The 14,085-nt window shown below is 48.3% G+C and overlaps 1 protein-coding gene across 11 annotated transcripts in view; it reads right to left on the bottom strand.

Annotated features, from left to right (window-relative positions):
• The window catches only part of rapgef6 (Rap guanine nucleotide exchange factor (GEF) 6), a 100,854-nt gene that overhangs the window by 54,568 nt on the left and 32,201 nt on the right, over nt 1-14,085 (bottom strand). For 8 of the 11 annotated variants that reach the window (XM_034293207.1, XM_034293203.1, XM_034293205.1 and 5 more), the window contains one exon: nt 10,657-10,788. The exons of 2 other annotated variants lie outside the window; for them this stretch is intronic. In XM_034293207.1, the coding sequence (XP_034149098.1) occupies nt 10,657-10,788 (132 nt within the window). Of the gene's footprint in view, nt 1-42; nt 825-10,656; nt 10,789-14,085 lie in introns of those variants that run through there. One more of the 11 variants, XM_034293212.1, reaches the window with a different exon arrangement.

Genomic DNA, 14,085 nt, shown 5'->3' with positions numbered 1-14,085 from the left:
CAGCAGAGCGCCAGCCACAGAAGGGATAACGACATCGCTTACTTTGGAGGACCACGGCTGCAGGCAGTTGGCATAGCAACGGACCAGGAAAGCCATTCGCACAGCCAGACCAGACGAGGGAAAGTTTCCCCTCAACAGATAAAGGAAAAAAAGGAAATCTTGACGCCGATTAGACTCAGGCTTCTATCAAAAGGTATGAAACGGAATTTGCCCCGGGAGACATCGAATCCTAGTGGCTGTCCAAACGTCGTCCAGTTTCAGTCACGCTCTGGGGTCGATTGACAGGTGTCAGTTAAGCAGCCGGTGGCGACAGAGGATCACTTGTGACCCGCCCCTCCAAAGCAAGTCAAGAAATGGAAGAGCCCAACTCATTGCAAAAGAGCTCCTCAGTTTGACATCTCCAGAGTGCTGAAAGCAGCAGAATCCACAGCAGCAGGTCGCGTGGTCACAGTGTCGATTATCCTGAGATCTGGCCCGGGTTCAGCCCCGTTGTAGCCACTGTTGACAGCAGGATCTCCTCAGAGGGAAGTCAAATCAAACACGTCAAATGAAACGACGTGGTGCCTCTCAGTGTGTAAAGCCCAGAGGTCTACTGAGCGCCTCGGTTCCTAAGCCTGACGGAGAGCCTCTTCTTCAGTGGTCTCCACTCCCAGAGACAGACAGCCAGCAGGAGTTCTAGCCTGAGCAACTCTGTGCTGCTTGGCTCACTGCAGCGCTGCTCCTCCCTCCCTCCCGGTCTCTCTGGCAGCGTGCGTCAGGGTCTGCATTCGTCCATCTCCTGAGGTGCCAGACTACCTGCTCCCGTTCACCAGCTCCTCAGACCCAGCGCAGCGATCCTCCCTGCTCGCCCAGGAGAGCCTCCCCGTCCATTGGACGCTCAGCCGCAAAGAGCCCACGTCTAATAGGAAGAGGGGAGGGAGGAGGGGGGAGGGGTGGAGGGAGGGAGGGGAGCCCGGCTGAAAAAGAATGACATCACCTGTGTATGGAGAGGGTTGGGAGGAGGGACGGAGGATACTGTACTAACCGATTGGCTGTCTGGTGGGAGTGAAGGAAAGGGAGAGCCGGGCATCTTTATTGACCAGGCATCAACATAAAGCTTTGTGTGTTCAGTAACCCACATCCCTTCAAATGAATACAGAAATAGGCTGACAGAGGAAAGGGCATAATAAATCCCAGCATGTCATCTGAACCCAGAACAGAGGATGGTGGCACACAGCACACGTCTGCACGGGAATTATGCTAATGGTTCTGCTTCGGACAAAACCTCCATTCATGCGGCTGGTTGTGAAATGGGATTTAAAATTCAGTAGATGGCTTTGATGTTCAGCACAATAGTATTAACCCGGTCGAATGATACCTGGGCAAATAGACATGCAGGGAGATCTGTGAAACATGTACTTCTGCAAAGAAAAAGATGTCACGAAGAACTCCAATCCTGTCCAAGCGCTAGACTGTTGGGTGTCGGACCAGTCCAGTGTTGAGGGATGTGAAAGCAGAAACAGCGCTGGGTATCGGTCACAGAGGGGGGAATACTCTTGCTATCCCCGTTGTAGAGCTGTGCATGTTCTAAAGCTGCACACATGTCACCGAGCGGACAGATGGGAAGGCTCCCTGCACCACTCTTACAGAGAGGGGGAACCGAAGCCCTGTTTACCGGGCTCCCGCGCCACCGCGTGCTGCTAAAGGATGACATCATTCTTTCAGTAAGTAGCCAATAGGAGGCCAGCACATGGAGCCTTCCAGGGAGAGCTGTCTGATGGAGAGGGAGATTCAGAGAGGAGAGGATGCAGAAACATCCATCAATTATTTTTTCCTTGTCATACTCAGGGCTATTTTTAAAACACAGTGCATAGCTTACAATATATCAGTCAAATAGTATTCAGATTGTTTTACAATTATACATTTGCTTTCACTGTTGTTATAAATCATGTTTATTTCTTTCAACTGGCTTTGGCAATGTAAACAAATGTTTCCCATGCCAATAAAGCCTTTAAAATTGAATATGAATGGAGAGGAGAGAGAGTTGGAGAGAGACAAAGAGAGAGAGACTGAAAGAGAGACTGAAAAAGAGACTGAAAGAGAGGACAACAAAGTCTTTAGTTTGGAAAAGAGGACAGCACGAGATGGCTCATGGTCCCTTGGGGAGATCTCACAGTCCAAATCCATCCTCATGACCCCTGAACCCTGACCCGGCCCCTCAGGAGGAATAAAAGGACTTGTAATGGATTAGTGCTCGGTAGAAGAAGGGACAGCAAGATGGGGAGAGAGAGAAAGCTCATTTGCAGCCACTCAAAGCATTGTTTGACTCAGATAGTTTGATGAGGGTGTGTGTGGGGAGGTACTAACAGATCTGCTCATCTCTGAATTCCTTCTCCAAGAGTCACAAAGGAAACCATATTATCGCTTTTTTTATCCACATCTCCCAAACTACCTACCACACACACACGTTGTCAATACAGACCCAGTGTGGGTTTTAAACAGGCTTTATTACTGAGGTAGAGCAGAGAGAAAAGAACAGACGTCAGGCAGGATGTGTATCCTGTTTTGTGTGTGTGTGTGTGTGTGTGTGTGTGTGTGTGTGTGTGTGTGTGTGTGTGTGTGTGAAGAGTTAAACCATCAACTCCAGAACACAACAGTAAAGTTGTGAGACTTCACTTCAGACAAAGGGAAAAATAGATTTGTGCGGTTTTCTGACAGAAAAAAAAAGATAATGAAGAAGACAAAACATCCACAAGGCATCACCCAGGAGCCCGTTTGCATCATTCAACCAGCCAGACATCAGGGGAGATCAGTCTCTACCTTCAGAGAGTTCTGCTTGGTGACACTGTTAGAAGACTGTTTGTACTGTACTGTACTGTACTGAGAACCAGGAAGGAATCTTAAAACAGCAGTACTATTACTAGGAGCAGGAGTATTATTGGGAGGAGGGGAATTAGCAGTTCTAAAAGTAACATTCAAAGTAGCATACAAAGGAGCAGGACATAGCAACAAGCTAAATGTTCTTATTCCCATTCTCTACCCTGGGGCTGGTTCTAATCATATCAGGTAGGGAGACTAAAGCCAGACTGTAGTTTATAATGTGGACAGAGGAGATTACCAAAGCAGCAACCACCCCTCCGATTCCAGATGATTATCTAACTTCTGCAGTGGACACTGTCACCTGGCTCATAGCCCACCACTCCCCTTCCTGTCCCAACACCTGTTTCCAATGTGACTCATTAAGCTGATCTGCCGTCAATCTAAGATACTGAATATCCTAAATAAAAGGACAATGACAGAGACCAAAAACGGACAGACCTTCACCGGCACTGGGTTGTGAAGTACCGGTGGTGCTCTGTATACTGCACAAGACATTCAGATTAATGACGCTATTCATACACTCACCTAAAGGATTATAAGGAACACCATACTAATACTGTGTTTGACCCCCTTTCGCCTTCAGAACTGCCTTAATTCTATGTGGCATTGATTCAACAAGGTGCTGAAAGCATTCTTTAGAAATGTTGGCCCATATTGATAGGATAGCATCTTGCAGTTGATGGAGATTTGTGGGATGCACATCCAGGGCACGAAGCTCCCGTTCCACCACATCCCAAAGATGCTCTATTGGGTTGAGATCTGGTGACTGTGGGGGCCATTTCAGTACAGTGAACTCATTGTCATGTTCAAGAAACCAATTTGAAATGATTTGAGCTTTGTGACATGGTGCATTATCCTGCTGAAAGTAGCCATCAGAGGATGGGTACATGGTGGTCATAAAGGGATGGACATGGTCAGAAACAATGCTCAGGTAGGCCGTGGCATTTAAACGATGCCCAATTGGCACTAAGGGGCCTAAAGTGTGCAAAGAAAACATCCCACACACCATTACACCACCACCACCAGCCTGCACAGTGGTAACAAGGCATGATGGATCCATGTTCTCATTCTGTTAATGCCAAATTCTGACTCTACCATCTGAATGTCTCAACAGAAATCGAGACTCATCAGACCAGGCAACATTCTTCCAGTCTTCAACTGTGCAATTTTGGTGAGCTCATGCAAATTGTAGCCTCTTTTTCCTATTTGTAGTGGAGATGAGTGGTACCCGGTGGGGTCTTCTGCTGTTGTAGCCCATCCGCCTCAAGGTTGTGCGTGTTGTGGCTTCACAAATGCTTTACTGCATACCTCGGTTGTAACAAGTGGTTATTTCAGTCAAAGTTGCTCTTCTATCAGCTTGAATCAGTCGGCCCATTCTCCTCTGACCTCTAGCATCAACAAGGCATTTTGCCCACAGGACTGCCGCATACTGGATGTTTTTCCCTTTTCACACCATTCTTTGTAAACCCTAGGAATGGTTGTGCGTGAAAATGCCAGTAACTGAGCAGATTATGAAATACTCAGACTGGCCCATCTGGCACCAACAACCATGCCACGCTCAGGAGATTGTCTTGACCAGGACCACACCCATAACTGCATTGAAGCAACTGCCATGTGATTGGTTGATTAGATAATAGCATTAATGAGAAATTGAACAGGTGTTCCTAATAATCCTTTAGGTGAGTGTATATGGATTTATTTAATGGTAAGAAATGCAGCTAAGCAGTGGAAACACTTTGTGAACGACAGTCAGAGAAATATGGAGCTTGACTGAAAACTCAGATTGGAAATATTGTTGTGGGGAAGAGAACCCAGCTGATGCAGGCACTACAGCAGGGCTGCCCAACCTTGTTCATGGAGATCTACTGTCCTGTAAGTTCTCTCTTCAACCCCATTTGTGATTAACCTAGTTAAGCCTTTCATCCAGCTAATTATTAGAAACTGGTGTGCTAAATTAGAGTTGGAGGGAAACAGAGGTAGAGGCGGCCCTCAACCAAAGACAGATTATTTTCAATCACTGTATCAAAGAACCCACACAAATCAATCCAGCACGCTTTGTCATTGAACAAAGACTCACAACATTGCGACCAATGCCCGTAAAGATGTGAACGCAAATCAACCGGTGTAGAACAAATTGTGGAAATACCATCATTGTTTATTGGATTCCTTCTGGACCAGAGAAAGGAATATCTCATGGAGTTAAAAACAACCCATGGCTGTGCTAGTGAAGAAGCCCATTCACTGCCATGTGATCGGTTGATTAGATAATTGCATTAATGAGAAATTGAACAGGTGTTCCTAATAATCCTTTAGGTGAGTGTATATGCTATAGCCTATAAAGATGTTGAACAGAGCACAGCAGGGTAATATAGCCCATGACAGGCAACATCCCCAAAGCGACACATGAGAAGGATCCGGGCTACCAGTCTGAAAATATGGTTTCTCTCTTTCACCATGTTAAATGCTATTGACCAACTCTACCCACTTACAGCTGTGTGCAAAATGTCTTACACCATCTGAGGAAAAAGACATGCATTACTGCCCATCTTCTAGGTGCCAAGTGCCCATCGGCTTATAGCACACTATTTAACAGGATAATTAGAAAAACACAAACATTAATTCAATAACAAGTAACCAGGTGTTGTCCTGAAGGTAACAAAGGCTTCGAGGTGGCTGGAGGAAATGTCAAGGAAATGTGAAGAAACTGGCCAAGTTGAAGGCCATTCATCCAGGTGCTGAATTTGATTCAACTCTTTTAGCCTACGGGACGTGTCGCCCCACCCTGGTGGAGTGTTTCGCCCCACCCTTGGTATGCAGGGACATCTGCCCTGCAGAGCTGCGCCGAGTGACCATGTTGAGACAGATCCCCTCGTATCCCTGAGAAATAGGAGGAACCAGTGAGCACTCAACAATAACTCCGATTCAGTTGTGTGTGTGTGTGGGTGGGTGTGTATGTGGGGGGGGGTTTAAATTCACAGCTTATCAGTGTGGCTAATTGGGATGTGTGAGCCCCTCCAGTAAAGACATTCAAGCGAAGCAGAGTGCAGAGTTCCTAGCACACAGAGAATGGCTTGCTTTCTCTCTCCACCACTTATCTCGCTCCACCAGTCATTTGCATAGATTTTGGCATAGGTCCATCTTCATTAAGAAAAATATATTTGGACATTCAGTTCTCCCCGCGTCATTTCAATGCCCCCAGCACTCAAAACACCCACAAAACTGAACAGTAACAAAACTGCTGTTCTATGAACTGGTGTTTCATGCATTTTAAAAAATGTTTAAGAGCATAGCAAAGCTAAATGAAACAGGTTGCCTTGGGCCTATTGCTCTTTATATACCCTGCATGATCCAAAATAATCTGACCCTTGAGAGTCCATACTAGCAACAACCCACCCAGGGCCAGATTCATAGCCGATAAAGACTCCATCATGTACTTGGCTGTCACAATGCTATCCTGCTCCAACCCACACCAGACCACTATGATGTATTCCACTGTGTAGAGGTTATCTATGCTGTGCCATTGTGTGTGATAAGTTATATCTTGTGGTGTTGTGTTCTGTTTGATAAGTTATATTGTGTGGCGTTGTGTTGTGTGATAGGTTATGTTGTGTGGTGTTTTTTTAAGGCCATCCCTTACAAGTCAATGCTGAAGGGAAGGGAGGGGCAGGGCGACTCGAGGGAACACGTGCCTGTGTGGAGGAGGGGACCAGGAGGAGAGGGTGAGGAGCGTGGGGCTTGGACCATGGATCCCTGAGGACCCATGCTGAAGTGCCTGCCTGGCTTCAGAAGAAGCAGCCCAGCTCCATAGCACTCTAAGAAGGATGAAAATAAGAGCTTCCCCCCAGAGCCTGGGAAAAAGCCTGGTGGGGGTGGGGGGTTCAGCAAGGTTGTCATCTTTGCTGCGATGATGTCATTCCTAAAATTAGCTCCTGAGCCCACAGCAGAAGCAGCAGCACAGAGGGAATGATGTTAAAACTGGGATCTAGTAGGACAGAACTGGACTGTAACAGAGGGAATGATGTTAAAACTGGGATCTAGTAGGACAGAACTGGACTGTAACAGAGGGAATGATGTTAAAACTGGGATCTAGTAGGACAGAACTGGACTGTAAACACAGAGGGAATGATGCTAAAACTGGGATCTAGTAGGACAGAACTGGACTGTAAACACAGAGGGAATGATGCTAAAACTGGGATCTAGTAGGACAGAACTGGACTGTAACACAGAGGGAATGATGTTAACAGTCTGGATGGTCACACAGTTAACAGGTTCCACATGACATGTAGGTTGACTAGTGTGAGCAGTCAGCAGGGCTGTTGACAGTGGGGGCGTTGTGCTCCGGCTGGGTTATCCGACCAGCTGATTACAGCAGTGTTGTTGAAAGCCTGCTGTTGTCTGTGTAATGGAACACGACAACAGGGGCTGGGGTTTGGTATGCCCGGAGTGCTGGGAGTTTAGAGGTGAGGTTGGGTTGAGGGGGGCAGAGGTGATAAATCATGTAGCTTCGGGGCTCAGTGGAGCCCCCCCCAGCCAGACCCTCCATGACACCATCCAGCAACCTCCAAACTGGCCGGGTGCAGGGAAGGGGTCTGCAGAATGGACAGCCCCCCCCGATTCAAATGACCACAAAACGCACCAGCGCACAGACGCAGTATCAGCTGGCATCTGAGGGTCTGACCTCAACCGCTAGGATACGTCACACGACCTGCCGGAGACGCTTGGGCTAAGCTACGTGGCGGTTGGTGGGGGAGGTGGCGGGGGAGGGCAGAAAGAGGAAGGAGAGAGACAGCCAGCAGCAGACGTTGCAGACGTTGTGACAGGAAGTGAAACACCACAGATCGCTGACTAGCCGAGCGACCTAGTTTCTTTGCTAGCTAAGTCTTGTGCACCAGCAGCACCAAAGACGAGTCAAAAAGACGGACTGGCCTCTCCAACTGCACTCGTACGTGGGCAACCTAGTCATTGTATTTAGGTGGAGTTGAGATGTCCCTGGGACAGTTACCATGTCTCACTTAGCGTGCGAGTGTGTGTCTGCGCGTGCGAGTGTGTGTCTGCGCGTGCGAGTGTGTGTCTGCGCGTGCGAGTGTGTGTCTGCGCGTGCGAGTGTGTGTGTGTGTTACGTAGTAGAGTAAAGTAGGCAACTGATGTCCTAGTACAGTGAGTCATCTGTCTGTTAGTCAGCATTGCATCCTATGATACAGTGGTTTAAAACAATATCGACAGTCTTTACAGGCTGGCCCAGAGGATCACATTTCAGGATCAGTGCCCAAAGCAAGTCAAAACAATACTGATCATTAGTTACACACTATGGTTACTAGTCCCAAATCTACATTTATACTAGGCCTAACCCCCAAGCAGGAATAAGCCTTCAGCACACGCACACAGTACCTAACAAGAAATTGAGAAAGTCCTATGAAACATGCCTTAGTACACAGAACACTGGATCAGACATGAACCAACAGCTTCCAGGACAAGTCCCCTGTTGATGTACATTAGGGCTTATACTGTTAGTGTTCACCAGCCAACACAGGCCATCAACATGGATTACTGAAGCTGTTCTACTATTTAAGAACAGCTACATGACCGTTGGCCAGTCACTCAGCTCTTTAGTATGTGTGTGAGTGCACGTTACTGTATGTGTGTAACCTCGCTATGAAGTGAGGACATTTGCTGTACTTATAAACACTATTTAAGGCTTGGGGTTAGACCTGACTAAGGTTAGGGTTAAGAGGGAAAAGGAATATGAACATGAGTATATCATTAAAGTAAGACGTGTGGACATTTAGAATGAGAGAGAGCGCTAAAGAGAGTGAGTTCTAGGTGGAACAGTTTAGTTGGTAATGAGAAACACTTTCCAGCCTTCCCAGTACCCATAGACCCCCCGCGTGTTCACACTGTACCCATAGACGACCCCCCCCCCCCCCCCCCCGTGTTCACACTGTACCCATAGACACCCCCCCGTGTTTACACTGTACCCATAGACCCCCCCCACCGTGCTTACACTGTACCCATAGACCCCCCCCCCACCGTGCTTACACTGTACTCATAGACCCCCCCCCACCGTGCTTACACTGTACCCATAGACCCCCCCCCCCGTGTTCACACTGTACCCATAGACCACCCCCCCCGTGTTTACACTGTACCCATAGACCCCCCCCACCGTGCTTACACTGTACCCATAGACCCCCCCCCCCGTGTTCACACTGTACCCATAGACCCCCCCCCTAGCGTGTTTACACTGTACCCATAGACCCCCCCCTAGCGTGTTTACACTGTACCCATAGACCCCCCCCTAGCGTGTTTACACTGTACCCATAGACCCCCCCCTAGCGTGTTTACACTGTACCCATAGACCCCCCCCCTAGCGTGTTTACACTGTACCCATAGACCCCCCCGAGTTTACACTGTACCCATAGACCCCCCCGAGTTTACACTGTACCCATAGACCCCCCCGAGTTTACACTGTACCCATAGACCCCCCCCCTAGCGTGTTTACACTGTACCCATAGACCCCCCCGAGTTAACACTGTACCCATAGACCCCCCCGAGTTTACACTGTACCCATAGACCCCCCCGAGTTTACACTGTACCCATAGACCCCCCCGAGTTTACACTGTACCCATAGACCCCCCCGTGTTTACACTGTACCCATAGACCCCCCCGTGTTTACACTGTACCCATAGACTCCCCCGTGTTTACACTGTACCCATAGACTCTTTCCTGCCACACAATAGGACACCACATGCTGTGAATGGCAAGTTGAAAACACATCAACCCTTCCAGGGAATGTGAGCAACACTTGAGGTACGGTCATCTTTCCAATGACTCATGTGTCAAAGAGAGGGTGTCTAAATCAGCATGACTCACACACACAGAAGTCAAGTTTCCTACATACCTTTGACGATGACCACAACATAACCCAGGATGGAGACTGATATCGGGGGAGAGAGAGACGGAGGGCGAAAGATACAGACAGAAAGAAAGGGAAGAGAGAGCGAGGGAAAATAGACTGGGGAGACCAACAGAAGACAGCCGTAACGCGAGTCAACATAAGACCGTAATGACGGTTCGGTGCAAAGGCTTTCATCCGTTTGGCTCTGTGGTCTGGTGATGGCCAGGGGAGAACAACGTGTGCTTAACATACATTTGATTCAATCCCCGCCGCAACCAATGCAAACCCAACCACACACCATCAACCCACTAATCAATGAGCAGAGGAGATGGGGCTGTCAAGGGGGTGGACTGGATCATGGCTGGAGTGCGGGGGGGGTACTGAGAACAGTAACTAACATGGTGGGAAACTCACCCCTCACCTTGCAGGAAGCCAAGTTGCTCACACACATACACACAGACTAATATCGACACAGTTCTGGTCAATGGCAATACTGTCTTGCGAAAAACACAGTCAAACTGACATGAATAGCAAGTGAGCCTTGAAATGAGAGCACAGCTATCCTTTATAAAATGATGGAAGGACAAGGAAAGGTAAGCTGAAGACAAGAAACCGATCATTCGGGACTCTGAACACACGAGAACAGTAAACTCACGACAAACGCAACAAATAGTTTCAAGTGTACAGACAAACAGACAACTGTTGACCGACACCTCAAACACTCTGCCACCTTGCAGATCTCCGTCTCCACGAAGCGCACCCGGCCCTCAGCAGTCAGAGCTTGGTACATAGAATCCAATCAAACCGGGTCTGCATGAGCCACCTTCCCGCATGAGCCTAGAACAAGTCCGTTGGCACCAGGAGGCGAAGCGACGGGGGGAGTAAACGTTAGTGTCGGTCCTTACCGTGAGGTCCTGGTCGTCGGTGATCAGCACCCGCTCCCCCAGGGGGTTGACCTTGAGGAAACGTCGACGGGACTGCCTCTGGGACACCTCCCTCTCCAGGGCCCCGTCCTCGCCCTCGCTCGAGTTGTCCACCTGAAACACATCGGCAAGCTGGGCCTGAGTGCCAGAAGTCTGGAGTTCACCGCCACTAACGCTACATTCTGCCTGATCTGGGGTCAGCGGCTCAGGCACCGGGTTGGACGTCCAGTTCTTCCACAACACGGAGAGCCTATACAAACGCAGCGTCATGGAGACGACATCCAGAGCACAGCCGAGAGACGAGAGGCTGACGGCCCGGGCGGGCTCTATCTTTCCGGGGCTGCGATAAGAACAGCTCCAGTCATGCTCTGATTCATTGCGCTGTGTCGAGTCTCGAGGCTGTTTCGGCAACACAGAGCTCACAGTGAAGCCACAGTTTCCTGCAGGAAACTGACAATAGACAAATTTCCTTTTTGAGCAGAACCGAAGAAAAAAAAATAATATATGCAAAATAGATTCAGCCTATACAGATCATTCTGGAACCAATGCGGCGCAAACTGTTGACATTAGTGCGGTGATCTGTAAAAGGTAACTATTGAAAAGCATTTTAATGATAAAACATACGTTTTGGAATAGCTAAACTGTTCAAGACGCATTTGCATTCAGTGTTTAAAAAAGACATAGAATAGCACCCAGCAGATGACACAGGCAGTGTTGTTTGAGGGAAGACTGAGGGGTTTTATCAGAACAGTGGGGGACTGACGTAGGCCAACAACCAAGTCTCTATGGTCTGTTTAAGAGACTCCAGACGAACATTTTCCACCGGAGCCACAGAGTCTTTCAGCTGGTGGAAACAGCACATGATTCGTTAGTAGCCCCCAAAGAAAAACGGTCTCACATAAACATTTGAGCTAAACAAATACTTAGCATATTAATTTATTTCTACATGAAGATTATTTCCGTCATTTAGCATTTAGATCGCTGTCCTTAAAAATCTATGATTAAGCTACTAGCATTGGGACCTCCATGCTTTTTGTAAAGAATGCAATTATGGTTACACCTAACAGAAGATTTTACCATGTATGTATGCCAAGAACAAATTCTTATTGGCAGAAACAATAATTCACATTTCCATTTGAAAGGTACTTTATTTGAACATGTAGGCCTAAATACATTAAAAGTTCCTCTTTCGTTCAACCCCTTTTGCGCTTCATTTAGAGAATTCTCTTTACGTGGGACAGCAGCTGTCTGTTTCAAGCACCAAGGGCAGCCTGTTCTCACAGTTGACGCTCATTTATGGTTCCACTTGAAAGCCCATGCATCTTCACCACTTGTCCACAGACTTCAACAGATCTGGTTATTTGCCTTGTGGTTCGTGCCTAAACGTGTGGGGGGGGGGGGCATTTGCCTTTCTCCCAGGGTTCTATCATGTGAAATATGGCGTGTACGTCCACCGTTTCCCCCCGCTTCGTTTCCACAGGGAGAGTATGCAAGGGCCCCACGTTGGTCTGTGGGAGAAGTGGTTCAATGAGCCCTGCGACCACTGTACACAGCCACGTGTGAACTGCAAAAGTATGTTTTTGAAAGTCATGCTGACGCAACCAAATATAACGGCAACTTGAGATGTAGCAAAACGCATGAAATCCATGAAATGCTGCCCGCCACCACATTAAGATGCCACTACCGGCCCTGCTACAGGAAAAACAAAACATCACCCGAAAGCACACAACCGCCCCGCCTCCACTTTGGTGTTGAAGTCACTGCCAACGCAAACCAACCTTTTCCAGAGGACACCCAACCATGCACTTGCATCCCTACCTCAAGCAGGAGTGGGTTGGGTAAGACCACAGCTCTGAGGTGGGGAGTCGATGACATAAACTCAACCCACAGACACACAGGGCTGAGAAACACATAAGAGCTGTCCCCTCTGTGAGCTCCAGACATCTGTGACATTGTAATGAGGACCAGGGGTGTGGCTGCTCCCCGTCTGGCCCTCCCCTCGGGCCAATCAGCTGACCAGCTCAGGACAAAGACGTTCTGCGCGTGCGCGCGGCTGACATGCGCGAACGGGACAGAAAGTTGGCCGTGTCAAAGGAGGCGGGGCTTGTCAAACTGCTCAGACTCAAAAGGAACCAGGATGACAGTGTCACCAGCCCAGCCCAACCAATTAGACTGGACATCTCTGGATGATGTGATCGCACTGATTACACCAGACAGTCTCCCAGGTCAATTCCCTAATACAGTCTGACTCAAACCACTGGCGCCAAGCGGACATTTCTGGACCGGTTAGGGATCAGTGTCCATCACGAGTCTCCTGCTTGGCCCATCAACAATCAGTTGACTGAACCAATGGTTCTTCTATATTCAGTGTGTAGCACTGTGCTCCCACCAGCTGAACAAGTTGGGATGGAGGAATGGCATCCATCTCCAACCACTGGCCTGATGTCACAACGCTGACAACTCCCCCATGTCTCAATTAGTTAATTGCCTGGAATGTGACCAGTCCGGCAGCCTGAGGTGAATGACGACAGACAAGGGAAATGTGTGTGTGTGTGTGTGTGTGGTTCAGCCTTATTCCATTACCTCCCCTGGAATATTAATGGGAATGAACTCCTCTTACGACGAGGCTGCGAGGCTCCATCTGAACACATTCCACGGGTCAGCAGTCTCCCTAACGAGGCTGAGAGCAGTGGTCTGAGTGGTCCTGAAGTTCATGATTGAAACCATGAGGGAATGGAGAAACATGCGTGCCAATTAAACGTCACGCAAGGTCCCCGATAAACACCCCAGTCACATTCTACTGTACAGCCATCATTCCTCAACAACATCGTCATGGTCTGTCCATCATCAAGGCATTTACGGACAACTAGGGCCAAGAGGGAGAGGACGTGTTCTGTTATGAACATCAACAACCGGCACCCCCCCCCCCCCCCCACAGGTCCTACCAGGCACAGCTAATCAGCCAATCTGCTGAACACACCGAAAGCCTTTATTAGACCTCATCCACCTCATCCTCCTGTGGATGATAACCAGCGGGTGGAAGGCAAGACCAATTTTTGCTTTGTAAAGTCTCAAAGAAACTGGGATACAGCTCTGGAGACAACTCAAGGATTTCAAGCGATGGAAGAATACACAGGCTGCTATGGCCCTGGAAATTTACCTATTGACCATTTTTCTCCTGCAGGTAAACTAAATATACATGAAAAGCATTTGTTTACTTGCCTTGGGTAGGACAAGTTATAAAAAGAGGAATTACACATTGTATAAGGTTAGCCAAAATGCCAAACTAGTTAACTTTTATCTTGTTTGCTTCTGGGCTGAACATTGGAAACTCTGTAGATCCTATGCCACCACTACACTAGGCAGCGGTACAAAAGGCTTCTGTTTGCTGGGTTATTGTTGTATCACAGA

This window comes from Esox lucius, chromosome 7, assembly GCF_011004845.1.
Source record: "Esox lucius isolate fEsoLuc1 chromosome 7, fEsoLuc1.pri, whole genome shotgun sequence".
In the NCBI taxonomy this organism is placed as follows: domain Eukaryota; kingdom Metazoa; phylum Chordata; class Actinopteri; order Esociformes; family Esocidae; genus Esox; species Esox lucius.
The sequence above is the reverse complement of the archived record's forward strand: the minus strand, read 5'-3'. Positions and strand labels throughout refer to the sequence as shown.